The 26,726-nt window shown below is 40.7% G+C and overlaps 1 protein-coding gene across 2 annotated transcripts; it reads left to right on the top strand.

Moving 5' to 3' along the window:
* Positions 1-191: 191 nt before the first annotated feature.
* On the top strand, positions 192-26,162 carry ACTR2 (actin related protein 2). Of its 2 annotated transcripts, XM_062611647.1 has the most exons (10): positions 192-328; positions 6,500-6,610; positions 9,943-9,957; positions 11,955-12,170; positions 17,123-17,195; positions 19,156-19,292; positions 20,058-20,207; positions 20,932-21,077; positions 21,465-21,597; positions 23,111-26,162. In XM_062611647.1, exons 1-10 carry the CDS (start codon positions 281-283, stop codon positions 23,279-23,281), a joined length of 1,200 nt encoding a protein of 399 aa, XP_062467631.1. In that variant the 5' UTR covers positions 192-280; the 3' UTR covers positions 23,282-26,162. The 2 variants fall into 2 exon arrangements, with proteins under 2 accessions (XP_062467631.1, XP_062467640.1); XM_062611656.1 differs by lacking the exon at positions 9,943-9,957.
* The last annotated feature ends 564 nt before the right edge of the window (positions 26,163-26,726 follow it).

The following is a 26,726-nucleotide window of genomic DNA, read 5'->3' as shown; positions in this document are numbered from 1 at the left end:
GGGCGGATCTGCGGCCCGGGGGGAGCGGGGCGGCCCGTGCGGCCGGGGAAGGCAGCGGGGAGCAGGGTCCGCCGCGGCCGCCATGGCAACGGGGGCGGGCGGGGCAGGAAGAGGCGGGCGGCGGCGGCTGCAGGGGTGGGGATGTCTCGGCTTTGATTGGGCGGTGTCGGGCGCTGACGGCTTCCGGCGTGCGCGCAGGCTGGGGGGGGGGCCCGGCGGTTGTGGCGGCGGCAGCGGCCGGGTGTGTGCTGGTGTCGGTGCGGGGAGGCGGCGCGCAGGGATGGACACGCTGGGCAGGAAGGTGGTGGTGTGCGACAACGGCACCGGGGTGAGTGGCTCCGGCACCGGGACCCGCCCTGCACCCGGGGTGGGGGGGAGGAGGGTGACGGCGGCGGGGGAAAAGGGGAAGCGGGGCGACTCCCACCCGGCCCAGCCCGGCTCGGCTTCCTGCCGGCACGCCCGCGGGCCGCGCCCGGCCTTGCTGCCGCTACCGGGCCCGGCCGGCTCCCCCCGCCCCGCGCCGTGCCAAGGCGCTGCTCGGGGCCGGCGAGGGCCGCGCCCGCCGCTCTCCGCCAGTCCCGGCCCGGGAGGTCGGCGTGGGCCCGTGGAATGAATGGGCGGAGGGAGCTCGGCGCCAAAGAAGGGCGGCCCCGGTGGTGTGCCGGTGGTTCGATCGGTTATCAACTGGATAAGCAGAGCACACTCTCGGGGGGTTTCGGTGCTGTGCCCGGTGCGCGGGTATCGCGCTGTGCTACCTCCGGCATTTTGCTGTTTTATCGTGAATGTAGTATTTCTCTGCATGGCCTGAGCGAGTGTCTGCAGCCACGAGTATTTAACCAAAAGTACCAATTATCTTCAAATTCTGAATGAGAACATTGTATATCTGGCAAACAGGGATGTGTGCTCCTTGTGCGGGGTTGTTAGTTGTAGGGAAATGCTTGGGGTAGGGTGTTTTTTTGCAGCTGCTGGTCAAAATGGAGCGTCATCCTGTCGTTAACACCTTTCTGATCTGAAACATACTCAAAATTGGCATTTTTTTTTAATCCGGAGAAACGCAGAGGTTTTCTTCCCATCCTTTCACCTATTCTGCCCTCTCTGAGCGTACAGGCACCCACTGGAAACTCACCCTTTTGTCAGTGGTACACAGGCTTTGTAGGCGCCCCACAGGAAGTGATAAAGATCCCGTTTCAAAGCAGAACGATACAGGATGCTATGGCTGGATCTTTGCCCTCGGTGATTTTGTTTAGCAATCTGAGGTTTTCCCTGGTAAGGAAATAATGGAGAATTAGCATAGCTGACAGCATGTGAGCATCTCCTGAACATTAGGAAAAAAAAAAAAAAAAAGGAAGTGATTTTTGGTTTTTATATATAAATAGTTAGAATAAAGATACATTTTTTTTAAAGCCCAAGAGGGAATAGTTGAGACAAAGGATGTTGCTAGGGACTCAGTATCCTGAATTAGAGGGTTTTCCAATTAGCATCTGAAATGATTGGAACGGATCAGGAAGGGCATTGTATCTGACAGGTCTGGGATTTGACAGTTCTGATGTCATCTTGTTTTTCCTCCTATAGCAAAAAATTGGGGTTGGGATCTGGAGTCTGGGTACTTTTTACACTATCATTTAGCAAAAGGAAAGGAAAACAGGAGGTATTCACTGTTTTCTTCTTACAAAGGGATATGGAAGTTGTTTTGTTGGGGGGGGTGTTTATTAGTTTTGAGGTTTTTTTCTGCTTTGGTTTTCTTTATTTTTCTTTATTGTTTAATACTTTTATGGTCAGGCCCAGCTCTGAAAAATAATTTACAGATTCATCCTTTAGTGTGGCTTTTTACACAGCAATAAATCACGGAGTTAATGTTTAGCGTGTTAGCAGTGACAGCAGTGTTGTGCTGTGGCTGGTCTTGGGAAGGTGGGAGGCATGGGGTAGGAAACTGCTCCCCCATTTCCCAAGTTGGGTTTGTAGCGCAGATTTTGTGCGGTGTGACACATCTGTGTGCTTTGGAATCAAGAGACATACTGGAATGAAACATTTTATTTTCTCTGTGAGTTGTACCAGCAGGATATAAATAGCTATAACGGTGGAAGGTGTCTTTGTAGTGCCATTGCAGAGCTGAGAGGAGGGGCCTGTGTTGCTTTGGCTTGTGCTGCTTTGGGTTGTGTTTGGCCTCTAAGCAGAGCAACATGTGTATGGAACTACCCTGGTCTCAGGGTTCATTATGTGGGAGAGAAAACATCAAGGAATAATTTTTAAATTGGTGAACTAAAAATATTTAGTTGAGTTTGGACAGTTAAACTAGAATGGGGTAAGTAATCTGGAAGAAAACTTCATTCAGGAAATCTTTTGACCCTCAACTGCATATTGAGACTATCAAATAATCCTATATTGCCAAACCAGTCTTTTTATTATCATTTTTTTTCTGTATGACAAGGAAGAGACACTTTGTCGGTGATTTCTGATACACTCTGATATGTCATCTTTAAAACCATGATTGAAATTAAATCTCTTGCTAGGTGCCAGAAATAGTACATAAGAATGGAGGCTGTCTTTAGAAAAATCACATGCAATTTTTAACTTTAGGCTTGGCTTTGAAATTTATTGTTGTTATGCTGCAAGAGGACTTCTAATGTACCTGGCTGCAACCAGTCTTTGAGGAAGAGGTGCCTAGATGGAAGTTCTTGCAACACATGGGGTAGGGGAGAGGCAGGCAGTGACACCTCAAAGGTCTAAAGCATTAGAGATGGATGTTGGTGGTGGTGCAGGACAAGCAGTTAGGTTACTTGCTGGCCTGTAGAATTGCTCTAATTGTATTTAGGGTTTTTGTTTGTATTGCGTCAATGGAAAGAATCAAGCTCAGAGACCTGATAAGAATATTGGTATTCATCTTAAAACTTGTCACGTGACCTGTTTGTGAGCTTCCTCATTCTTTTAATTTGAAAGAGTACTTATACTTACAAGTTCTTACTGTTTGATGACTCAGTAGGAAGTGAAAGAGTCAGTATAAACCACAGTGAAATGGAGAAGAAACTATATATGGTAAAACTTCTTACATGCATGGCCTTGCACACAGGCAAGCTAAGTAGCTCTTCTTAAAACATTCTGAACATGCAGCAAATGTGTGCAAAAATGAATGATGATGATCTCTTGGCTGCCCTAGATGCGTAAATTCATTGAATGTTGGTGTTATTGGTGAAGATATGGCGTATACTGAGTATTGTACAGAATATGATAGTTGTTGCAAGAGGTGTGCAAATAAGAGATGGCATTGTCTATTTGAAACTCTCGAGTTTCAAATAGAGAATGGCAGGAACAATATTTAATGTCTGACACTAGGAAAGAGAAGCTGATTCTTTTCCAGACTACTGCAGTTAATAACACTTAACAAAAGATTTTGGGGGATCTCCTGTAAGGAACAGGAGGGAGAAGTATCTCATATTTCTTGTACCACTTCAGAAATGTAAAACTGTCCAGGATCTATTATTATATACATCTATGTTTCTTAGGTGCATTTACCTGTTGGTAGGTTGGCCAAGTCTGGTTCTTCAGCCATAATATCCAATGTTAGGTTATCACAAACCCAGTGAACCGGCAGCTGTATATTTGATATCATGTCAGAGAGAATACTGCAGTTGTGGTGCTGTCATCGGAGGGGAAGCTGGTGCACAATGCTGACTTGTTCCCATCTTCACCAAATTTTCATGTAGCTGGGAGGGGGAAATTTCACACCTGAAGGGGAGGAGGCAGAGTTAAAATTCTGCCCCTTCTACCAACTGCTGAGTTTACCCAACTTTGTAAAAATGCCTTTTTTTTGTTGTTTTTTAAGGCTCTCTGTTCTGGCCTGAAAGAGGTAGGAAACAGACTGTGAATGTCTAAGCTTAATCTTGCTCATTGTAGTTCACAGAGATTAAATCTCGTTCTGATTGTGTTTTAGGCTGGTTGGAGGAATGACAGTCTGTTTTTAAAATCCAGGGTTTGTTAATTGCCAACTTTGTTAACTTTGCAGGAAGGTGTGTCAAGGTCTTAACACAGAAGGGGGCTGGAAGTTACTATTACAGTCCAGATAGTAAGAGCATAGCATAGTATTTTTGTAGGTCAGCATTTTGTAGGTCAGCACAGTTGTATGTGAGTTCGAGAGGTACTTTTTTAAGGTTGGCCAAGAGGCACTTACTGACTTTGTGAAGTAGTAGTTTGGGGCACATATCTCAGTGGCTGCTGTGTAAATCTTAAAGGTTATTTGCCCAGTTGGCTGGATTTAACAATATGGGTAGTAGAGCTTCTTGATGGATGCTCCAGGAGCTTGAGTTGTAAAGATTCACTTAGGTGTTACTGGTCTTCTGTTGACAGACACTGTTGGTGATGACTGGTAGGGAAGTTGCTTCATGCTGTAGGAAAGAAAAGGGATGTGAAGGTATGTGGGCTACCTGGAGGTGCCCAGGTTGTACTTGGAACAGTTTATGAAGCCCTAAGCTAGAGGATGAGATTGTATGGGCTGTTTTGGAGATCTTCCTTCTAGCACAGCCAGGCCCTGCACAAGGAGATTTATAAGAAGCATACCTAAATGTTACGGTAGCAGCAAAAGTTGTGTGATTGCCCTGAATGCAGGAATTTGCTAAATCTGAAAGGGAGCTTATCTTTATTAAAATTTGGACCCAGGTCAGTCCTTCAAAATGTCTCATGTTCCCTTTGGTATAAAACTTCTGATTAAGTCTTCTGGTGGATTCAGGTAGTGGAATACAGAAATGCTTGTGGCTACTCTGCTTTCTTGTAGCAGCACTGCGTTCTTGAATCCACAGATAAGATCTCTCTAATTCCTGGATACTTCTGTCCTTAATATAAGCAAAAGAGTTGGTAAGTACTTGCCTTTTCAGAGAACTGGGATTAAAGCAGGATGAGTGAATTGAGTTTTCTACACGGTGTCCTTCTTCAGATACTCCGAACAGCTCTGCCTTTGGAAAAGGGATGAAGGCAATTAAGGTCACAAAACCAAAAAAGCCTCTCTTCCTCCCTGTATTAGCCCAACTTTAATTAAAATATCTCTTGACTCTTTCTATAACTGGCTTTATGAATTCTTTTCCACAGCAGGTGCCCTTTTTACTGCAGTACAGGCGAATAATTTAGAGCAATAGAAAGTGACTTTTTATGCTTGCATCAGTGTAATGACAGAGTTCCCTTCAGCTGCAATTAGCTGTTCTCTTTGCTGTGATAATTGTTTCAGTGGCAGGCTTCAGACCTCGTTTTGGAAATTCTTGCAGGTAGCTTTTAACACAACCTGAAGTGGATAATAAAACTTTGGGACTGGGCCCCAAGAGAGGCTGTGAATTGCCTGCCAACATTCAACTGGTCAAAACCCGAAGCAAGCTGGTCTGAATTCATTGTTGACTGCTTTGAGCCCAAGGTTGGATGAGACAGCTCCTGAGGTTCCCTCCAGCCCAAATGACCCCGTGATTCCGTGCTACTGCTGGTACACCTAGATGGTTGAGTAATTTTGCAGTTGAAAATGTGCAATGTTTAGTTTGGGGCTGCAGGATTTTGTTCTGGCATGCTGGTACAGCTCAGTATGCAAAGTATGCATCAAAAAAAACAGAAGCCTGCTCTGTAAGAACTGCAGGCACAACATCAGAGTATGATAGATGAACGTCAAGAGAGCCAAAGAGCTCAAGATCCCCATGAGCTCAAATTGTACTTCTCAATAAAGAAGTTCTCGTTCTACGGCTGATCTTCCTCTAATGACTACATTTTATTTATGCTCAGTTAATCTTCACTGTTTTCTTAGTGTATATACAGTGTATATCTTGAGACCCAGTGATACAAAGCTTCCTTTTGCACATATTTGGGTAACAAACACTTCTCAGAGTATCCTGTTTGATGTGCACTACCCTTAGGTAAGGTTTTGGTTGTGCTGTTGGTTTTTTAAACTGCTTACTGCAAACTCATCCCTTTATCCTTAAAAGAAACCCTGAAAATTATGAAACTCCTGAGAAATGCATCAATTGCACACTATCTCAGCATTACACACTTGGAACAGCGCAACACCTGAATTCACAAGGGTTTGGTTTTTTTCTGATGTGTAACTCATTAATGTGACTGTGTGCTCTAATTGGGAAGGTGATTGAATTTGGTCTCATTGGGTACTCATTACAAGATGATGCATTACAAAATGATGGATTTTAGGTTGCTAGAGAAGTTTTTTTAAGGAGTGGCAGGAAATCCAGATTCAAACACCAGACTCTCTTACACCTGTCAATGTAGTCATTTCAATACTGTTTCTAAAAAATCTGGCAATCTGATTCAGAAAACATTCTGGAAAGTACTTTAATGCACTTTTACAGATGTGCCCCTCATCTGAAATGTGTAAAATTGATTTGAAAGTATAAAGCCAGTTGGTTTCCACTGGGACACATGCTCCTAAATTTGGGCTTTTAATTTTTTTCCCCCCAAACCAGGTTTCTGTTGGTAAACAAAAGCAATGCCTATGCTAACAAAACCATTTATTCCTTTTCAGTTTGTGAAATGTGGTTATGCGGGCTCAAATTTCCCAGAGCACATTTTTCCAGCTTTGGTTGGAAGACCCATTATAAGATCAACTGCTAAAGTGGGAAACATTGAAATCAAGGTATGTTCTTTTCATTATTACTGCTTTCTGACAGATAAAATAGGGGCAACTTTTGACTTATGCAGTGTTTGCAAATGTGTTTTCTTAATTCCCCTTTATGCCGTTTCAGTAGCTCTTGATTCATTTCTGTACTGGGCTGTACTGTCAAGCTACAGAGTTATTAGGAGGGTAATCTAAAGTACTGGAGACCTTCAGATAGTACAGCTGAGGAGGCAGCAGGTACTATGGGCAAAATGGGGCTTTGAATACCAATATGGGAATGATGTCAAGATTAAAAGGCAGAAAACAGGCAGAAGTGGTTGATGTTTGTCACTGAGCTGTACTGTGGATTCTGAGACAATGCTGAAGAACTGCTGGAGCTTCCAGGTTTTTCTATGCTGTTTGCTTTCTACTTGCAGTTGGTCATCTGTGATCTTGTATGAGATGTTTAACCTTGGCTGTGTTTGCATTTCATTGTTTCTACTGTTTTTGTTCTTGCCGTTGATAGATGTAGGTACTCTATACCAGTTAGAGATGAAGAGGCTGTGTTCATGCTACTTCATCTTGGGGTGTTATTCCAAATTGGAGTGGGAAGGTGCCACTGTCTGAGAATCTTCTGGGGAGCTATTGTTTCTTTATTTTGTAATTACAGAGTAAGGTTTCAAATTTTAGTTGTTTCTGCAATACAAGCTTCAGTGTCTTGGACCTGTGGTGGTCACATCCTTTCTTCTTGCTTCTTGCCACACATTCTCATCTCGTGCAGTCATGTGGTGGGCCACTTGACTGAGCTGATCCAGCTGAAAAAGTGATTTCTTTGTCAGGTGTAGTTTTGACTGCCTTACTAAAGAATTGTGCAAGCTCTATTTCGAGAGCGAAGGTGAAGCAGGAGGCAACACAGAACTGCAGAGGGCCTCACTTAGGCTGGTGAAGTTCAAGTAGAACCACACGTACAGGCTTTCAGCTTTGCTTTCCTGGTTGCTTCTGAGAAGCAGCTTAGTAAAAGGAAAAAGTAAAATCTGCCCAGTCTTGTTCCTTGTTTACAGAGCCCTCTGGGTGACCAGGAGAACTTCAGTTACCTGATTGCTGCTGCTGCTGTAACATGTTAGTAGTATCAGCAAAAGGCTATACTAGGAAGTCAAAGGGATGAGAGGTACCAGACCTTTCCAAATTGCACCAGGTTTTTTGTTGTGTGGTTTGTGTTTTAATATTACAGTATCACTTACCTTGTGTCAGCCAGGACAATTTGTTTGAAGGATGGGGAGCTTTCCCTTTCACAGTAGATAGGAATTTTTGTAAGGAGAGAGAAAACATCTTCCTTTCTCTTGAAAGACTTGAGGAGAGGTGTTTGTTTGCATATCTACTTGAACTTAATGTGACACTTCTTCAAGGAGGTCCTGGTAAAGTTTTATGGAAGTTATGCAGCGAGTCTTAAGTCCAAGAAAAATCCTCTTGCATGAAATCTCATTGTTGAAGTTATGTTTTCTTTCCAGGTGTTACGATAACATCCTGTCCTGCTAGTCTTGGTATCTTTTGATTGTCTGATAGGTTAGTTTAATATCATTACATGTGACATTGGAAAGACAGGCGTAGAAGCGGGTAATTGCTATGAGATCAGTGCAAAAGAACCAGTAAACTGTATTTTCTTATGCATTGCCTGTCTTCTGCTTGAGGATGGATCACATTGGTGTGGTTTAGGAAGTATAAATGGTGTCGAGGTTCTTCCTAGAAGTTTTATACCATTTGCCTGTAATAGCTTGTCAGCCTTTTATAAGGAATTAGTGTATCAAGAGAAGAAGTCCCTGCCACAGATACTTTGTGTATCCCAGTAGGATAATGCAGTAGGAAGGCTGGGTAAGCGTGTGTACTGTTTTTCTTTGAGACTTGTGCAGATTTCCTAAAATAAATAAGTTTATTTTAGCAGATGAGTTTGATGCCAAAGTTTAATTCTAGCCATTCACTTCAGGTTCTTACGGGATTAGTTTAAAACTGAAGCTGGCAAGAAGATTATCAGTTTGACTTTTAAACTGTCCAGAAAAACTGTCATTCCTGTGAAATTCATAAACTCTGTGAGAAGAGTCTGGGAGCTGATCAAAACAGTAGTTATCAGCCACTGCATCAGAGTTACTGATTTCAAGTTGTTTTGTCCATGTTTTCCTTCTAGATTCTTGTTTCAGCTAGCAGCAGGGATACAGCTTTTCCTCCTACTTGGAGTCCACAGTTCTGGCTATAAGATCAAAAGTTATTACTGAGATTATTTTGCTTAAAATTGCGACCTTAAAACTCTAAAACCAGAAGCATAGACGCTGCTCCTAGCTTTTTACTGACTTACTAATCTTTGCAGCTGGTTTAGAGATTGATAACCTTCTTGGGTTTGGGGCAGATCAGACCTGAGCCATGGTCCATGTCCTACAGTTCTGATCAGTTTCTGCAGAAGCCAGAAACCCAGGGTCATTCCCTGGGTTTGAAGTGAAGAGGGCCACAGTCTGACCAGCCTCTTTGAGAATGCCTCTCCAAAGGCAGCTGCCAGAAACACTATGAACTTTCCTTTTGACCTACAGAATATGTAGATTTGCCCTGATGGTGCTGATAGTTGCCCTGTTGCTTTTGTCAGCTTTGGTGACTCAAAGTGAATTTAATGAAAGGAGGAAAACATCGCATGGAAATGGCTTTAGTGTAATTTTGGACAATGTTTGTGCACATAATACTTGAAGTATCTTCCTACCTCCATAGCTTGTTATAGGAAAAGAGCTTTGGGGCCCTGCTCTTGCTACTGCACTTTGTGATTGCTTATTTCCATTCTAAGAGAAGATGCCATAATTTAAGTACATATGTCTTATTTGATTCTTTTTGGTTATGTTCTCTGTGATACATGAACAGGTTAGCCTGCTTATCGGGGAGTGCTTTTGTGTTATAGTTTTCAGTTCTTTGGTAATGACAGTAGAATTTTAAAACAAAACTTTAAATTTAGCATGTCAAAGGTAGTTATGGTCAAATGCCTCGTGCAGATTCTTGTCTAGTTCAGATGAACACCTTGCCGAGGGTAAAATTTCAGCCTTACAGAGTATTTATGCACAGAATCCTGTTTATGAGAAATAGACAATGTAAGATGCATAAACATGACATGGCACTGACCTGTAGCAGTAGCTTCCTTTTAAGAGATGTTTTAATCTGAGATCCTGAGAATGTTACTCTGGCCCTAACTGAACTAACTCAGATCATTTCCTGCTGTACATGCATCTCTTTTCAGCCTATTTCTACTGTGTACTTAAAATAATTTGAGAATTTCATTTAGGCCTTTTCTGACTTTCTTGCTTCTACCTTCTTTCTTCACCTTTCTTGACCTGTTGAAGTAGAATAACAAAAAGATGGTAAGTGAGGTGCCCCTGTGCTGTTTGTTTACCATTTTTGCTTGATGGGACCTGGTAGCTGTTATGTTATTTTTATTGATGCTACTCATTGTTTTGTCTTGTCCTACATTTTACATTTGAATACATACTTATTTTGGACGTTGATCATTGCTTTGGTTTACTAGCAACTAATTCATGAGAATATTTTATGTATTGCTTCTAAATGCTATATAATCTTGTAGTTTTGCAAGATGTAAGAATAACAGAGATCAACAGGAGCTCAGCATCATTAGCAGTAGGAATTGCTCTGTTTGACATTGCAAACCAAGAGTTTGAATAAACTCTTTGAATAATCAGTTAGACAAATGTTACTGAGTACCAAAGTTGTGGAAACATTGGATGTCATGATACTGGTTCCTCTGCGCAAATTCAGTTGTGCTGTCCTTCTTCCTTTTTACCTACCAAGTGCTTGTATTTGTTAGCATGCTCTTGAGAACAATTGTTCTGGCCTTCAGCTTTGTTTTGAAAGGATGTGAAAGTTTTGTGCAGCTTTCGTTGCACGTTTGAGTAGTGGCTTTTCCTGGGCGATGTCCTGTTCAGCAGCATGGAGTCTCAAGGAACAATGCATAAAAAAAGGCTTCTGATTCTTCTGACTAATGGAGTTGTCATCTTAAATTCTCAGGAGTGATGTGGCTGCGTGGTAGAGTTTTCATAGTACAGCTTCACTAGAGTACATTTGATTTCAAATGTTGGAGTCTTGACTTTTGTCTTCTATACAGTCGAGAACTGAAGTGTGATTTGCTCTGCAAGAGAAAACAAAGCAGATTGTTAGTGAGAGGGGGTGGAAGAGGAATGGTTTGATTTTCAATTCATTTCCTTTTTATGTAGTCAACAGTAACTGTTCAGGTTACTTCAAAAAAAGGCATTATAAACCGGGCAGCAGGTTTTTCATTGTGCATCTTTTTTTCCCTAGCATTGAACAGCAGGTTGAGTAACCCTCACTTCAGAGTGTTCCGTGCCACAGCAACTACAAACTGTGGGGCATATTTTTGCATGAAGCAGATAGTGTTGTGTTTTTTTTTCTATTAAAATTAGTATGGAAACAGTGCCATTGGTACCTGGAAGTATGTTCTTATGGGCTAAATACAAGCAAGTCAGTTAAGGGTTCTTTAGAAAAGTCTGGGGTACAATAGGGAGCAAGAAGAAGATGTTATTGTGCATACTTCCTCTGGGAAATACGTGGGAAAGGAGACGATATGATGCTACTAATTTGAATGTGCAGTGTTTGCATAACTAACTTTAATAAACAGATTGCTTAATCAGTGTGAAATGACTATACAAACTATGCATTAGTTGGTTGTATTTGTGTAAGAATGCATTACTGGGGGTTTTGGCTTGGGACTCTTGGCATGGAACAGATGAGGGTATATTTTATATTTAGATGTGTCTCTTCACACCCTACTGACACAGGCAATATGTAAACCATTGTTTCTTTTAATGTCTGGTGTGGAACTTCTAATCTCTTATTTGCTTTTGCTACTGTTCGGTATGCTTATTCACCACTCATTATTCCTTTTTTGGTATTGTGCACAGAAATTTGCAACATGCATGGAAAAATACTCTGCCAATCCCACCTACTGCCCTTATGTGCTATTTTGCATCTCAGCCCTTGGAAATTAGTATTTGATAAAAGGGTTTTGGAGAAAGATCTGTGCTTATAAAGGTCTTTGTGGCATCTGGCTGTGACAGGGTTTATTGGCATGTTTAAGGTTAATTGGAAAATCAAATTTATTAACAAAGTTTATTTTGGAAAAGGTTTGGGATGGGTAACAGCCAAATTTAAATACTACACAAAATATATTCTGTTTCTCTCTGGAGTACCTGAAAATGGTTCTAAAATGTGGGCATTCTGTAACAACACAGTTGGACACAGGCTGGAGCAGTTCATGTCACTCTTGAGGATTTTGTGTTTAGAACACTTTGAAGCACTGACATGTTTCTGTATTGAAATTTTACAGGATCTCATGGTTGGTGATGAAGCAAGTGAATTGCGCTCAATGCTGGAGGTGAATTATCCGATGGAAAATGGCATAGTTCGGAACTGGGATGATATGAAGCATCTCTGGGATTACACGTTTGGACCAGAAAAACTTAATATTGACACAAAAAATTGTAAAATACTTCTCACAGAACCTCCCATGAATCCAACTAAAAACAGGGAGAAAATCGTGGAGGTATGTCTGTCTAGTAGAAATTGATATGTACTGTCAGTGAAGCAGCACTAGGAGATTCTTGGAACCCCTCGTAACTATCTGAGGCAAAGCAGTTCTGTTTCCTAACCAGAACTTGTCCCGAGCTGTAGTCATGAAGGCTGCTGTTAAATTCAAAACAAGCTGATCTCATTTAAAAACTATAAGCAAGCTTCTTGTATCAAGCTGTATCACCATTAAAGCATAGAACTGGAAATACATTTTTATCTTCATGTATCCAAGATATATTGATTACTGACTCATTTAAATTAGCTTGGACTTCTGTTAACCAGTAATGCTTCAGAGGAGATTGAGGCTTGAGCAAGATGGTGCTTACCAGGTGAAACGTTGTTGTTAGAGGTAGTAGAGACAAAGGTGTGATGGCACCCAATCCCTACTGTTAATCAAAGGTCAGTGCATTATCAATGAAAGGTGTTCTAAGAAGGAAAGCCTTGTTCTTGGGTCCTTGATTTCCAGAGTATTCCCCTGGGTAGCCTGAGCTCCACCTGAACCTTGTTTTAGTGTAGGTTGTTAGATGTATATTGGTTAGCTCTAGTACCATGTGATTTGATTTTGAAGAGCAGTATTGTTTGATGAGAACAAAAAGTCAAAGATTTTGTTTCCTGGGCTTTGGGGATTTTTTGGTTTGTTTTCTCAAGCATCATAGGCATTTTCAGTTAATGTAAATATTCACTGTAACAAAAATGTAATTTAAAAAATGTATTACAGGAAAAATGGATTCCAAGTCTGAAACCTTATCCATTTACCAGAACTTTGAATATGAAAGCTTGTGTGTATATATATATATATATATTCCCAAATCTGTTGTTTAGTCTAGTAAGAATTTACCTTTAGCATGACCTGCTGACCTTTTTTTTAAAATCCTTTTGTCATCTTAGCTACAGTAGTGCTTTCTGCAGTGTAGCAGTGAAGATAATTTGTGCTAATCTTAGAACCATAGAATCACAGAATAGTTAGGGTTGGAAAGGACCTTAAGATCATCTAGTTCCAACCCCCCTGCCATGGGCAGGGACACCTCACACTAAACCATCTCACCCAAGGCTTTGTCCAACCTGGCCTTGAACACTGCCAGGGATGGAGCATTCGCAACCTCCCTGGGCAACCCATTCCAGTGCCTCAACACCCTAACAGGAAAGAATTTCCTCCTTATATCCAATCTAAACTTCCCCTGTTTAAGTTTGAACCCATTACCCCTTGTCCTGTCACTAAAGTCCCTAATGAAGAGTCCCTCCCCAGCATCCTTGTAGGCCCCCTTCAGATACTGGAAGGCTGCTATGAGGTCTCCACGCAGCCTTCTCTTCTCCATCTTTCCTTTCAATGGCTTGAGCAAGTGAAGTGAAGCCAAGCTGGAAACCCTGAGGTGAAAAAATCCGACTGTACAAACTTAATTCATAATTTCTTAGCAATTGTGGACATTAGGGACCTAATACTTAGGTAATCTGTAATGCAACATTAGTAATACCTTCTACTTGTGTCAGTCAGCTGTGGTGTGATAGACATAGCAGATTATTCTGGTTGGCCTCCGTATAGCAGGAATGGCTGAATTTCCTGTACAGGTTTCTTTGCTTTTCAGCTGTCTACAATAGTCTTCTTGTTTTTGTTTTCCTGGTAAACACAAAATGCTGGATTTTAGTTATTCTGGAACTGAGTAATTTTATACTATAAACTGAAAAATCTTGCATGGCTTCTGACCTCTGATGAAATATTTGTATTGCTCCATTTGCTCTTTTTAAACCACTCCAGAGATCGTAGACACTTAACCATGATCCAGAGGATTAGAAAGAACTAGAATCTGTGTGAATTTAAATCTGAGTTAACAGAAGCTTGTTGTTTCTATTAATATTTTTAATGGATCACAGTGTTAGGAGGACTAGCAATATTTAGGTTTTTAACTGCAGCATATTTATACCCCTTCCATTTCTGACATGCACTCCTCGTTTTCAGGGAGGTTAGCCCAGTATAAAGCAGAGGACTGAATAAGATTTTTCCTAAAGCCCACAGTTACTATAATAATGTCTCTGCAGTTTGTGATACAGTGCAGTAGCATTTTGAAAGAACAGCTTAGTCATCTGGACCATATCAAGATGATAGATAATTATATATGCTTGTACTTCATTCTGTTTCCAGTAGTTCTCTCTCTCACCCCATCAACTCAGCTGCACAGTAACAGCAGCAAGTGCTCATGTGACAGCTGTTAGGGTTGGAAACGACCTTAAGATCATCTAGTTTTAACCCCCTGCCATGGGCAGGGACACCTCACACTAAACCATCTCACCCAAGGCTCTGTCCAGCCTGGCCTTGAGCACTGCCAGGGATGGAACATTCACAACTTCTCTGGGCAACCCATTCCAGTGCCTCACCACCCTCACAGTAAAGAACTTCTTCCTTATATCCAGTCTAAACTTCCCTGTTCAAGTTTTAACCCGTTACCCCTTGTCCTGTCACTACAGTCCTTAATGAAGAGTCCCTCCCCAGTATCCCTATAGCCCCCCTTCAGATACTGGAAGGCTGCTATGAGGTCTCCATGCAGCCCTCTCTTCTCCAGGCTGAACACAAGGCTGCACTTTTTAAGGTGCAGATTCTTCCATGGTGTGTACAAGACACTGGCTGCTCCTCACCTTAACCGAGTGTTGTTTATCTCTCTGCATTCTTGTTCTGTAATGCCCTCAGGAGCAGCCAGACTGTGATGATGTATCATGTAGCTGTTGAGATACTCTAGCACAGTCAGTTCTCCTAATCCCAACCTAGTATTCCTTATCTTTTTTTCCAATTTTTATTTCTTCCTTTCTGTGCCCAATTAGAGCAGCACTTTGTAGGTAGTCCAGAAGCTGCTGTCAGGAGAAGAATAATCTTTTCAGGAGAACATCCTGCTCAGTGTTTGCCTTTTAGGAATTTTTTTTAACATATGTCCCATGTCAAGGCATTTTTCATGTCCAATAGAACAGATCTAGAGTTGTCTTGAAAGAAAGAATAACGGCTCCCAAAAGGCCTGCATAAAGGGTTTTGTAGTGGCTTCTGGAGTTCAGTACATGTCAGGGCATTAACTAATGCCATTTGAAGACCATGGCAGGGGAGTTGGAACTGGATGATCTTGAGGTCCTTTCCAACCCTAACTATTCTATGATTCTATGACTCATTTTGTTGTATGAAGATGATAATTTAGATTTTTCTTACACTAGTTTTTATTTTGTAAGCACTCAGGTTGTCTGAAGGAGTCATCCATTGGAATAGTGCTGGTTTTAGGCAATGACTACTCAAAGGGGATCTCTTTGTGAGCTGCTGCTCTTTCAACTGTTCCCTTTCTGGCAGACACTTCTGCTTCTTGTTTCTGAAGGTATTGCATCTGTGCTGAACTGTGGCCAGTACGGAAGTTACTAGCCAGCAGCCAGTCTTGTAATGTTTTGCTTGTTCTTAGCCCATATGCTAAACTGTGCTAAACTGCGGCCAATACAGAAGTTACTAGCCAGCAGCCAGTCTTGTGATGGCTTACTTGTTCTTAGCCTATGCACCCAACTGCTATATTAAATTTCCTTTTATATTATCCGGCTCACATTGGGGGTTTACAAAACCCCACAGTGTGGTGTTCTCATGGCAGAGTGTTCTGCAGCTCGCCCCCTCTGTTGCTTGCTGCTGGATGTCTGCCATGCTGTGTGCTCACAGCACATACTCTGAGACAGGCAGCATCAGTCTTCCCAGGGGGGTTGCAGTGTGCTCACTACAGCTATGAAATAATTAACTTGGGTTTGCAAGGATCAGGTTTTTGATAGGGGTCACCCTTTTAAAATCACACTGTTCTAACAGAGGAGGTTCTTGAAATAGCTCAGAATTCTAAAATTGTCAGGCATCAGCTTTTTTTGTTTAAAAATGTTTAGATATCTTTTTGTTGAGCTGTGGGAGTACTTCGGATTTAATCAGTTTCTAATCCTAGAAGTTGCACAAGTGCTCGGGAGGCTGCAGAATAGCAAAAGCAAAACTTCAGTGTGTGCTGGAGTAATCAGAGTTCATCCGCTTTTCCTGGTAAAGCATTTTGAGGGGAAAACTGCTGTACAGTCTGATTTGTTTACTTGGCCTTTTTTGTGTTTATAAAGGAGACAAGATCCTATAAACTCTACATCCTTTAATCTTGGACTCTGTTTCTTCACTGAAGCTGGTTTAGTGGTAAGGGAACCTAGGCTACAAGACAGGCTCCTACTTTTCATGTTTCAAGAAGAGTTCTGCAAGCCTGTGGTTTTCTGTATGTAGTGACAGCGTTAGCCCTACCTGTACTATTTCAATCACTGTGGATTTTGCACTAATCCCTGAAAGTTTTCATCAGTTGTGCTTTAAAGAAGGGAAGAAGGTGGTCCAAATCCAGAGAACAGCCTGTGACACAGGGCTTATTCTAGACCCATATGCTTAGGAGTCTGATCTTGACCATCTCTGCAGTTGTTCAAAGCCTGTAGCGCTTGATAGGAAGAATAAATAAAACAGGACTCTGAACTTCATTAGATTTAGAGCCTACGCCTTTAACAAACATTTCATTTCCAACTCACGCTTCAGTAATGAAGTACTTGGCTGGTCTACAAGTGCTGCCTCCTGCTCATTAAGCACTGTGGAAAACGGGTTAATAAAGCTGCAGGAACTGGTGTGTGGGTTTCTTGTAAGTATTCACTTTTGTTGCTAAAGGGATGTGGAATGTTTCGTATGGCTTATCTTGTGTGAACAGGTAAGGTATAGAGCTGAATGTACTACTTGCTGCCATAAAGCAAGTAGGTTTCTGGTGTTTGTATAGAATCTGTGTGATTCTGTCTTGGAAAGTGTTTCTGATGAGCAAAAATGCAGAATTCTAGAAATAGTTTTCAAACATGTATGAATTGTGAAATTTCTTTCACGTATTTGGCCTGTTTTGGACATTAATTTTTGCCTTCATGTTACAGGTTATGTTTGAGACATACCAGTTCTCTGGGGTGTATGTAGCCATTCAGGCGGTTCTTACTTTGTATGCTCAAGGTAGGCAAAGATAACATCTGTTCAGTTTATAAATGTGCTGCTGAGGCAGAGGACTAATATGGTATTAATAGGTCTTGGGCTTAATTTAATGGTGGTGTAAGTAAAATCAGCTCTGACTTAGGGGCTTGATTTTTGTTTTGAGGAACTACTGATAGGTACCTCTGGTGGTGGTGGTTTCATAAACCAACTGCAGAGACAGCAGGACATAAGTTTCCTTGTCTATTAACATGTCACCATAGTTTCTATGTACAAGAGCAAAAGCAGTGAGGTACTGTTATGTTATGCAAGTTATGTACTGCTATGCAAGTCATTAAAACTCTTGCAGACCTGGGTATTAGTTTTATTTGCTGAGATCAGTGCTATTACTCTTCCTCTTCCCCTGCTCCCTCCTTGGTTTTTCTTTGGTTTGATTCCTTGTAAGTATTTAATTGACTAACATACGGAGTCTCAAATTCTGCTGTAATTGCACATGCATTAGCAAACAGTGCTCAATTACTTTGTGAATAACAAAATGTGAAACAACTTAGAGCAGTCCACAGTGTTCCTACATATGATCATCTAAAACAAAGTTGAAGACCTTCTAAGATACAAAAAAGAAGTGGCCCATAAATAGAATATTTGCTTTTGAAAATGAAAAAGCCCTTTAAAACATCCTACTCAATTTAAATTGTGCTAAGGATTAAAGTAGTGGCTAAAATTATAGAGAGATGTGCCTCATTTCAGTGCACCACGTTTTGTTGCTGCTGTTAAAACTCTCTTAAAACTAATTGTTGCTTTTACCTGGAATTCTTTGTACTCGTGCCATTTCAAGGCAAAAGGGTTTATATATCAAATCCTAGTTCTAATTAGGAAATTCTCTAGCAATTCCTCACAACAGTCTTTGGGAGTTAGGTGTAGTCCCTTGTTACTGTTTCCTTCCTTACTGCATGTGTCCGATCGCCAGACACCTTGTGTTTGCATAGCAGTTATTCCAGTTCACCAGTAAATCTGAAGATACAGTCACGCACCTGAACCAAGGCGTGTTCTTTGGTTCATTTGAGGCAAATAAGCAATTTGGTTGCCTTCTGTTTACAAAGCTTCAGCAAATTACAGTAGCCAAACCAATGTACCTTGCCATAAATGTTTCTTTCTTATTTGAAGGTCTCCCTTTTCTTGCTTTAAGTAGCTTGTAAGAAACTATAGAACTGTTTCCTAATCAACTTCCACCATTAATTCTGCTTCTTGTTTTGTTAGTGAAGTATAGGAACTTTTGTTTCCATATATTCTGTATGATAACTCGGTTTTCTACAACTTAGAATTAAATGATTTTATGGTAAATTTTTTTTTCACCAGAGTTAATTTCTTTAGTCTATGAAAGTGGATCAGATTCAGCCTAATGCTGTTTCTGTGGGGAACATAAATTAGATATGTACTAAATAGTCCAAATGTTGTTTAGCTTATGAAAGCATTGTTTTGGTTTTTAAATACCACTCAATATCAATAAGTCCTAATACTTGTAACAAGGTAACCTTGTGGCCTGAATGCCTCTAGGTTTTTTCATATTTGAAAAATCAATATAAAGTTGCACATACGCAGCTGAATCTTGAGGAGGAATTTGTGTCCCCAACAAGCATTTAATGATCTTAGATATTCTCTTAAATTAGAATGCAATTTAAGATGTAAAACACCAGATAAATTTGTGAATGGCAGAATCACAAGCATCTCGGAAAAAGTAGAGGTCGTACTTTTAGAAAACTTACACAAAAGTATTTGTTACTCTGAAAACCTGAAGTTTAAAGCCCACCTGAATGGGAACAACTGAATTTTAAATCATGACTCCTTTTCCCAAAATGCTGACTGGGGGATTGGAAGGTGTGTGAAGGTAACGATGAAAAATCCTATCTTAAACTCGCTGCTATTCTGCTCTGTTTCTGAAGGTGTTAGTGAAAGTTGTACCTTTTTTCCCCTCTCATTCTGTTAGGTTTGTTGACTGGTGTTGTTGTGGACTCTGGAGATGGTGTAACTCATATTTGCCCAGTTTATGAAGGTTTCTCTTTGCCTCATCTCACCAGACGGTTAGATATCGCTGGGAGGGATATCACTAGGTACCTCATTAAGGTAAGCTGGAAAGAATGTTTAAGGTTGAGGCTGGTGTCTGTGGTACGTGGGTTCAAGTTAAAATCCATGATACCAAGAAACCGCTACTCATTCTCCCTTTATTTATTTGTTAACTACATGAAGAACTCTTATTCACTCTACTGCTTCAGTCTATTATGTTTCCTCATCTAAATCACATGTGATATTATTGATTTCTTAGTGTCAATCTTGTTGGAAGAGTTTTTATACCATATTTGGGAAGGAAAAATTCAAAAGTGGCTTTTGATACATAATATGAGAGCAAAATTGTATTCAATCAGTTCTACACATCTGTTTTCAGAAGTGATTTTTCTTAGAGTATGGAAGATGGTTTAGTGATTCTTCCTTGATTACTAAATAAGACAATATGTTTTGCAGGCTATTTGTTTGCTTTTTTAAAATAAGCAACATTCTGGATTGATGAATGTTATGGTTAAACTGGAATATTGGAATGTTCTGAAGTGAAGCCCTAAATGTAAGAATTATTTTGGTTATCTTTCACTTCGTAGCAGTTATACTGAGAGTTATAATGTCAAAGAAAATTTCCCACTTGGAGTAATGCTCCTGCTATTCTACTTTTCTGGTAATAATGGGTATATTGTGACAGGTTTGACTTCATTCTAATTCTACAGTTAAACAGGGGAGGTGAACTTTTAAAGATTCGTGTTTGAATGTACCCATCTACTGATAGAGAGATCTGGATGTTTCTTCTCATTTCCTGCTAACTTGATGTCATGTTCCCTGTAGCTCCTCCTGCTGCGAGGGTATGCTTTCAACCATTCTGCTGATTTTGAGACTGTTCGCATGATCAAGGAAAAGCTGTGTTATGTGGGATACAACATTGAACAGGAGCAGAAGCTGGCATTAGAGACCACAGTACTAGTTGAATCCTACACGGTGAGTATTTTGAGACAGCTTTTCTTGTGCTAAACTTCTTAGGTTTAAATTTGGGTAGCATTTAACTTTGATTCCATCTAAATTTTTCTTGGCAGTAGCTCACTTCCCAGATGTAGGAGCCTATAGAATCAGATTACTTGGTTCTGGGAAAACTTTTAAAAGCTTTGTTTCTTCTTTAATTCTTTTCAGATTATCCTTAAGACTTTGTACTCATTTTTGTCATTTTAGATCCTTGAAATTTGAATATTCTAGTCCAGGAACTTAGAGAAAGTGGACTTACTCTAGCATGTCAGATTGTTTCAGCTTCATCCATCTAGCAGTGACACATGTGAGACTGATGATACCTGGTGACAAGAATGGTAAACTTGCTCTTAGTGGAAACTTCCTGTGATCACACATGGAAGAAAAGAACTTTCAGGAAAGCATTACTCCTTCTGTAAGATCATCTTTTAAATCTATACTAGGATCTGTATTGCAAGGAGATGTTTGGTACGTCAGTATCAGTGTATCTGGTTCCTGATGTCTCTAAGTGAATTGCATGATGATCGAAGAGTTTGTATCTCCCTTCAGTAGTACTGAATGACTTCTTGCAGTGGTGACAATTATCAACAATTTCCTGTTTTAAAACGTTAGGGAACAATGTAGGTCATTTCCTCTTGGTTTGTGTAGCATCCAGGTGGCTAAAAGTAGTCTTCTAAATGGTGTTTGGTTTTCTTTTCACTAGCTCCCAGATGGCCGAATTATCAAAGTCGGTGGAGAACGGTTTGAGGCACCAGAGGCTCTCTTCCAGCCTCACTTAATCAACGTAGAGGGGGTTGGTGTGGCTGAATTGCTGTTTAACACCATCCAGGCTGCTGACATCGATACCAGGTAAGAGGAGAACACTTAAAATCCTGTCAGCGTGCAGGTGTGAAGTGAGAACTGCATTCAAACAAAATAACATCTTTTGGTTTGCAAACTAATATGTGAAGTGCTGGGAGTGGGGCTCGGGATGGGATCTTGGAGCTTCATGGGTTTTCTGGAAACCTGGCTATTTTGGCATGAATGAGCAAGGCTAAAATCTTAAAAGCACAATATTCTTTTACTGCTGCATTCTGGAATGCCTGGAAAAGCATGAACAAGTCTGTCAAACACACAGAGTCTGTCATTGTCTAGTGACCACTTCCTAGATTTGTGTTTATTCCCCTGTATGTACAGGTACCTACTTGTACTACAGAGTGTCCTGTAAGACATCATAAAGACTGTTTCTTTGGTCAGGTCTGAATTCTACAAGCACATTGTGCTGTCTGGAGGGTCCACCATGTACCCCGGACTGCCTTCACGACTGGAACGAGAACTTAAACAGCTCTACCTGGAACGAGTTCTGAAAGGAGATGTGGAAAAACTCTCGGTAGGTACCGAGCTGCTGTTTGCTTTGCGTGAGGCAGAGGCTCATCCCGAGTCCCCACTAGAGGGAACCAAGCAGTCAAAAATGACAAAAGCTGCGGGTGGCTCTCCTGCAACTTGCAGAATTGCTGCCTCTCAGTTCTTCACACCCGTGTTTCATATGCGTGTGGCTTATGTGTATATACTTGCAATAAAGCCACCTTCTAGTCCGTGCTAATAGCAAGTAATTCCTGAAGTCTTGGGTTAGTTTGAATGTAAAACGGGCTGATAAATGCTAGGGCACAACTTGTAGTGTAGGTTAAACAAAGCTAATGAGTTATTGTGCCTTGGAGTCATCATTGAGCAAAAATGATTTTTTTGTAGCTGGGGAAATTTTGGGTCTCATGCTATAAATGAAATACTTAAAAGTATGAGGCTAGAGTTCTCCCCTTCAAGTGGAATAAATTTTCTTTGTTTATTGGTTAATGTGGTAAGCAAACAACCATAGAATCATTGAATGGTTTTGGGTTGGATAGGACCTTAAAATCATCTAGTTCCAAACCCACTGCCATGGGCAGGGACACTTTGCCCTAGACCATGTCACCCAAGGCTCTGTCCAGCCTGGCCTTGAACACTGCCAGGGATGGGGCAGCCACAGCTTCTCTGGGCAGCCTGTTCCAGTGCCTCACCACCCTCACAGTAAAGAACTTCTTCTGCATATCTCTCCTGTTTAGGTTTGAACCCATTACCTTTTGTCGTATCGTTACAGTCCCTAATGAAAAGTCCCTCTCCAAAACAACAGCCACACGTTACACTGCACTCTAATGCTGTCTGCTTTTCAGGGAGGAGATATTTACAGAGAAAATTCCTTTGAGTGGAGTTTCTAATGTTGAACTGAACTGAACTTCCCTGGCCCTTAATACAGTGTTCTCTAAAGATTTTTGCAGCTATATGGAATGTCTCAATTGTACAGAATGTTTTAGGTCTGAAACAGTATTTCACACATAGCTTTGACTGTGCTCATTGTTGCTCTTGAATTTAGAGCTTTAGCATTGAAGAATCTAAAGGAATATTAATTAGTTGAGCTGGTGTAGATCCTGTAAATTTAAAATCTGTTCCATCTGCCCTTGTAAAACTTGGTGTAATCCTAAAATATTCTGTGGTTTGATCTGGTAACTTATGATCATTGTAGCCATTGAAGCTCAGGCAGCGTTTCACTCTTCACCATGTTCAGGAAGTGCAAGCATACGATCTTTAATTTTGTATCCTGACTCCTGGGCTTTTTGTGGATACACTGAAAGTATCATTTTGGGAAAAGTGTCAATAGCTGTCTCTAGTTTCCAGTGCAAAGTAGTTATTTGACTTGGTTTGCGCAACCTGGAAGCTCACGCTGTGTTCCTGTTCTGGCCTTTCAGTTTTTTGGTTGCATTTTTCTCACTAAACAGTTTCCATTTCATTGTTCTGGTGGAAGGCAGGGTTTTATTTTGCAAGGCTTTGTTTCAAGAACCCTACTAACAGTTTCTTCTCTTTTTTTTTAGAAATTTAAGATCCGAATTGAAGATCCACCTCGCCGAAAGCACATGGTGTTTCTGGGCGGCGCGGTGCTAGCGGACATCATGAAAGACAAAGACAACTTCTGGATGACCCGACAAGAATACCAAGAAAAGGGAGTGCGTGTGCTGGAGAAGCTTGGTGTGACTGTTCGATAGATCCCAAAGCTTGTTCCCATCACATGTCTAAAGCTTTTTTTTCTTTCATTGCCAATCTCTGAACTCACTCAGCTACATGCTATGGAAAGGCCTGTCTGTGGCCTTTTGACCCAAAGGTCAGGTTTTGTTCTGGTTTCTTGGGGTAGCTTTTGTTAAATGTTTCTTAATGTGGCTAAATTTGACTATTAAATTTGACCACTTCCCTGCAAACAAAACAGAGCAAGAGCAGCCTGTCTACTTCATTGTTCCTTCCCAGTAGGCAATTGGGTAATTCTGGTAGGCTTTTTCTTCTGGGTTTATTGCTGTAGTACTGCTAGCTTTTGTCTCTAGTTCACAAGGGGTTGTGTGCCTTTTTTAGCATAAGAAAACCTTTAAACAGGAGTTTTGCTATTGGAACATTGTGGTGATTATCTTTGCATCTTTTTGCCTCTCTCTACGTTAAGATCATGGTTTTTTTTCTTTTCTTTCCTGCAGTTAGGAATTTTGATTAAACATTGTTAAAAACTAGTTTTAACTAGATGGAATGGCTTTAACACACTGTTTCGATGTAATGTGGTTCCATACGCACTGCTGCCTACACTGGCTTCTGAGGTGGTTTGTCCTTAAAGGTGGTGGTGGGGCTTTCATACTGTATTTCTCTAAGTGGGCATGTACACAGTTGCCACAAATGGAGAAACACCTGATACTCTGGCAAATGTGAATTTGTGGCCTTAGGTGTTGTCTTCTGGAGGGAGGAGACAGGTTTGAGCTGTGTTGCTTTTCTGTTAAGGGACAGCTGGGGGGTCAGTCTGACCAAAAATGCCTCTTTTTATAGTGAAATTTTGGTACCATGTGGTCTCAGCATAGGGAGCAAGAATGTTAAATTAGCTATTCTGTAATTGTTGAGAAACTTAGATATGCTGAGACAGGAGTCTCTAAACTTCTGAAGAGATCTAATACCTTCAGAAATGCTTATGAAAACTATAACTACAGATATTAAACCCCCCAAAACTACGTTTTCACAGTCTGTTCTTTTAAGTGCTTGTATGTACATCAGAAGCACTTCCATTAAACTTTACAAGTATATTAACCTAGTGCCAAGTAGTTACTGCAAATGAATATTTCAATGACTAGTGTTTATTGCAGCAAGCAGATATTTATAAGCAACCACTGGCAGTAGGTTATAAAGAATGACCTATATTTGTTCCAGTTAAAAATAACATTGGGATAGGAGATGTTGCTGGTTGGTAAATATCCACAGTTCATTTTGTCCACTCTTGATTTTTGATACATAACATGGGATGGGGAAGGAAGTGAAAACCAGTGATGAAAATGCTGTTTTCAGAAAGTACATTAAAGCTGAGTTGTTCTGAAAAATAGAAGTTGTCACTAGTAATTATCAGCCATCTCCTCTGAGTATAGTGGCCTGTATTTTCTTCCTTCTAGCAGACTGGTAACTATCTTTGCAACAAAATCTGCCTTACAGAAAGCATAGCAAAAAATACTTGCATACAAATGCCAGTTAGACTTAGTTCTACTTTGCTTTTCATGGAAATGTTATATCACTTCTTACTGGTTTTCCAAGCCTACCATAACACTTAAGCATAAGGAAGTTAAGATCTGCTTTTGACTTCCAAACCTTGGAATGTATGAGAGATGTTTTCATATCCTTGCCATTTGTCTACATCTTTACATTAATATTTGACCCCAGGAACATGGAAATATTCAACTCCCTTGGATTCTTAAAATTTGCTTTCTTTCTAAATCGAGCAGACAGCTTCCCTTTGGCTGAGCGAGCCAAAGGGGCAGAAACGATGTCTGCATGTCTTTAATAACAAGACAGTCACTATAGTATTGCTAGTAATGACCATTTAATTATAGGTGGGTGGGGTTTTTTGCAGCTATATTTACTCTTAACTTGAACAATATGGATTTACAGGCATGCCGGTCATGCCTCAGTGTATGCACTTAAGCGGTTACTAGATTTTTGGGGACATGAATGTAAGGGGTACTCAGAATTCCTGTAGTCTTCTGAACATTTAATACACGAGATTTTAAAATGCTGTGGGCTTGCTTTAGAGCAATGGTTTCTCATGTGACTGTCTCTGGGCTTTTTGGACAGTGTTGAGAATCATGGAAATAAACCAAAGAATGACTTAAAAACCTTTTTTTGAATGACAATCTGTCATGTGGTTTTTCAGATCTAGACCTTGACCCTGCAGAACCCCTTTTCTAAAGCATCTTCTCCCTTATTCATTGGCTTTGGTTAGGGATGTGCATGTTTGAGTAAAGGTTTTGGAATTTAGCCCTTTCACTAGAGAACTTCACAGCACCATGAGTAATAAATGTCAGTTGATTGTGCAGAATCTTGGGTTTCCATGGAAACGGTGTATATATTAAAAAAAGGCAACTAGCGTCTTAAATTGGAGCTCTCATGGATTCAGAACGCATACATAATTCAGATACTGAATGGGGTGTTCCAGTTGTGCTCAGTGTGGTTTTCCATGTGTGTGTTTGCACACACGAGAGTGTATGTGTGTGTTCTCTCAGCTGACAGCTTCGATATTGCTATGAAAGCAATCTGGTGTTAAAGTTGTTTTTGAAGACCAAATAACTTGAGTTGTATTTGCAATATGCTTCAGCTCCTATAAAATTAGACTAGAAGATGCCGCATCAGTTGTAAGTTTTTTGGGAACATCCTATTTTTAATGTTAAGCTGCTTCAAACCCCTCCCTCCCCCCCAGTGTTCTAGGATGTTAACCGATGTAACACAAATGGCTTTTTATACAGTTCTGAATAATGTTAACACACAACACTGGTTGAGACCATGAATGGAAATAAACATCTATTTAAATTGACAGGTCTTTTCAATACAAAAATAAAATCAGAGTTTTTCAAAGTAGATTATGTTTGCTTTTGTTTCCTTTGGGAAATCACAGTTCTGTCAGTTTTTCTCTAACTTAACTTCCATCACAAAACTATCATCAGCTGCTTATGCTGAGGAAATCTGACATGACAAAATAACACATTCCCTATTGATTGCTGTTGTAGAGTGAGAAAAGCACCCCGACTCCATTCTCTTGCCAAGATTCCACTCCCTCCATCCTGGTTTCTTTAAAAAGAAAATAAAGTCCTTATCCTTGGACAGGATTCTTTTCTAGTTCAAGCTCTAGGCTCGGTACTGCAAAATGGGAAGAGCCCTCAACTTCTATTGACTTCAGCATCCCTGGATAAGCTCAGAAGTCACACAATGATCTTCCATTTAGGAAAAATCTCCTTGGTGGTGTTGACCTTGTGAGCTGCTTCACCTGCTTCCTTCATTTTTACTGATAGAAGAACTGTATGAGGGGTTCATGTGTAGCATTTAGAGAGATGCAGAGGTTTGAAGCAGCTCTTGCACCTGAAATGTTGTAATTCTCAACTGGTTGGGTGGATTAGTGGCTGGCCCATTCATCATGATGCATTT

This window comes from Pezoporus occidentalis, unplaced genomic scaffold (genome assembly GCF_034315485.1).
Source record: "Pezoporus occidentalis ecotype Australia unplaced genomic scaffold, CSIRO_AGI_Poc_V1 ctg10, whole genome shotgun sequence".
Classification (NCBI taxonomy): domain Eukaryota; kingdom Metazoa; phylum Chordata; class Aves; order Psittaciformes; family Psittacidae; genus Pezoporus; species Pezoporus occidentalis.
Note: the sequence above shows the minus strand (reverse complement) of the source record. Positions and strands in the feature narration are given on the sequence as shown.

Bases quoted from the DNA above. Each gene is read 5' to 3' on its own strand.
- ACTR2 (XM_062611647.1), top strand. From the start codon at position 281: ATGGACACGCTGGGCAGGAAGGTGGTGGTGTGCGACAACGGCACCGGG. The intron at 12,171-17,122 runs GTATGTCTGTCT...TTCATGTTACAG, and splicing joins ACAGGGAGAAAATCGTGGAG to GTTATGTTTGAGACATACCA. The intron at 20,208-20,931 runs GTGAGTATTTTG...TCTTTTCACTAG, and splicing joins TACTAGTTGAATCCTACACG to CTCCCAGATGGCCGAATTAT.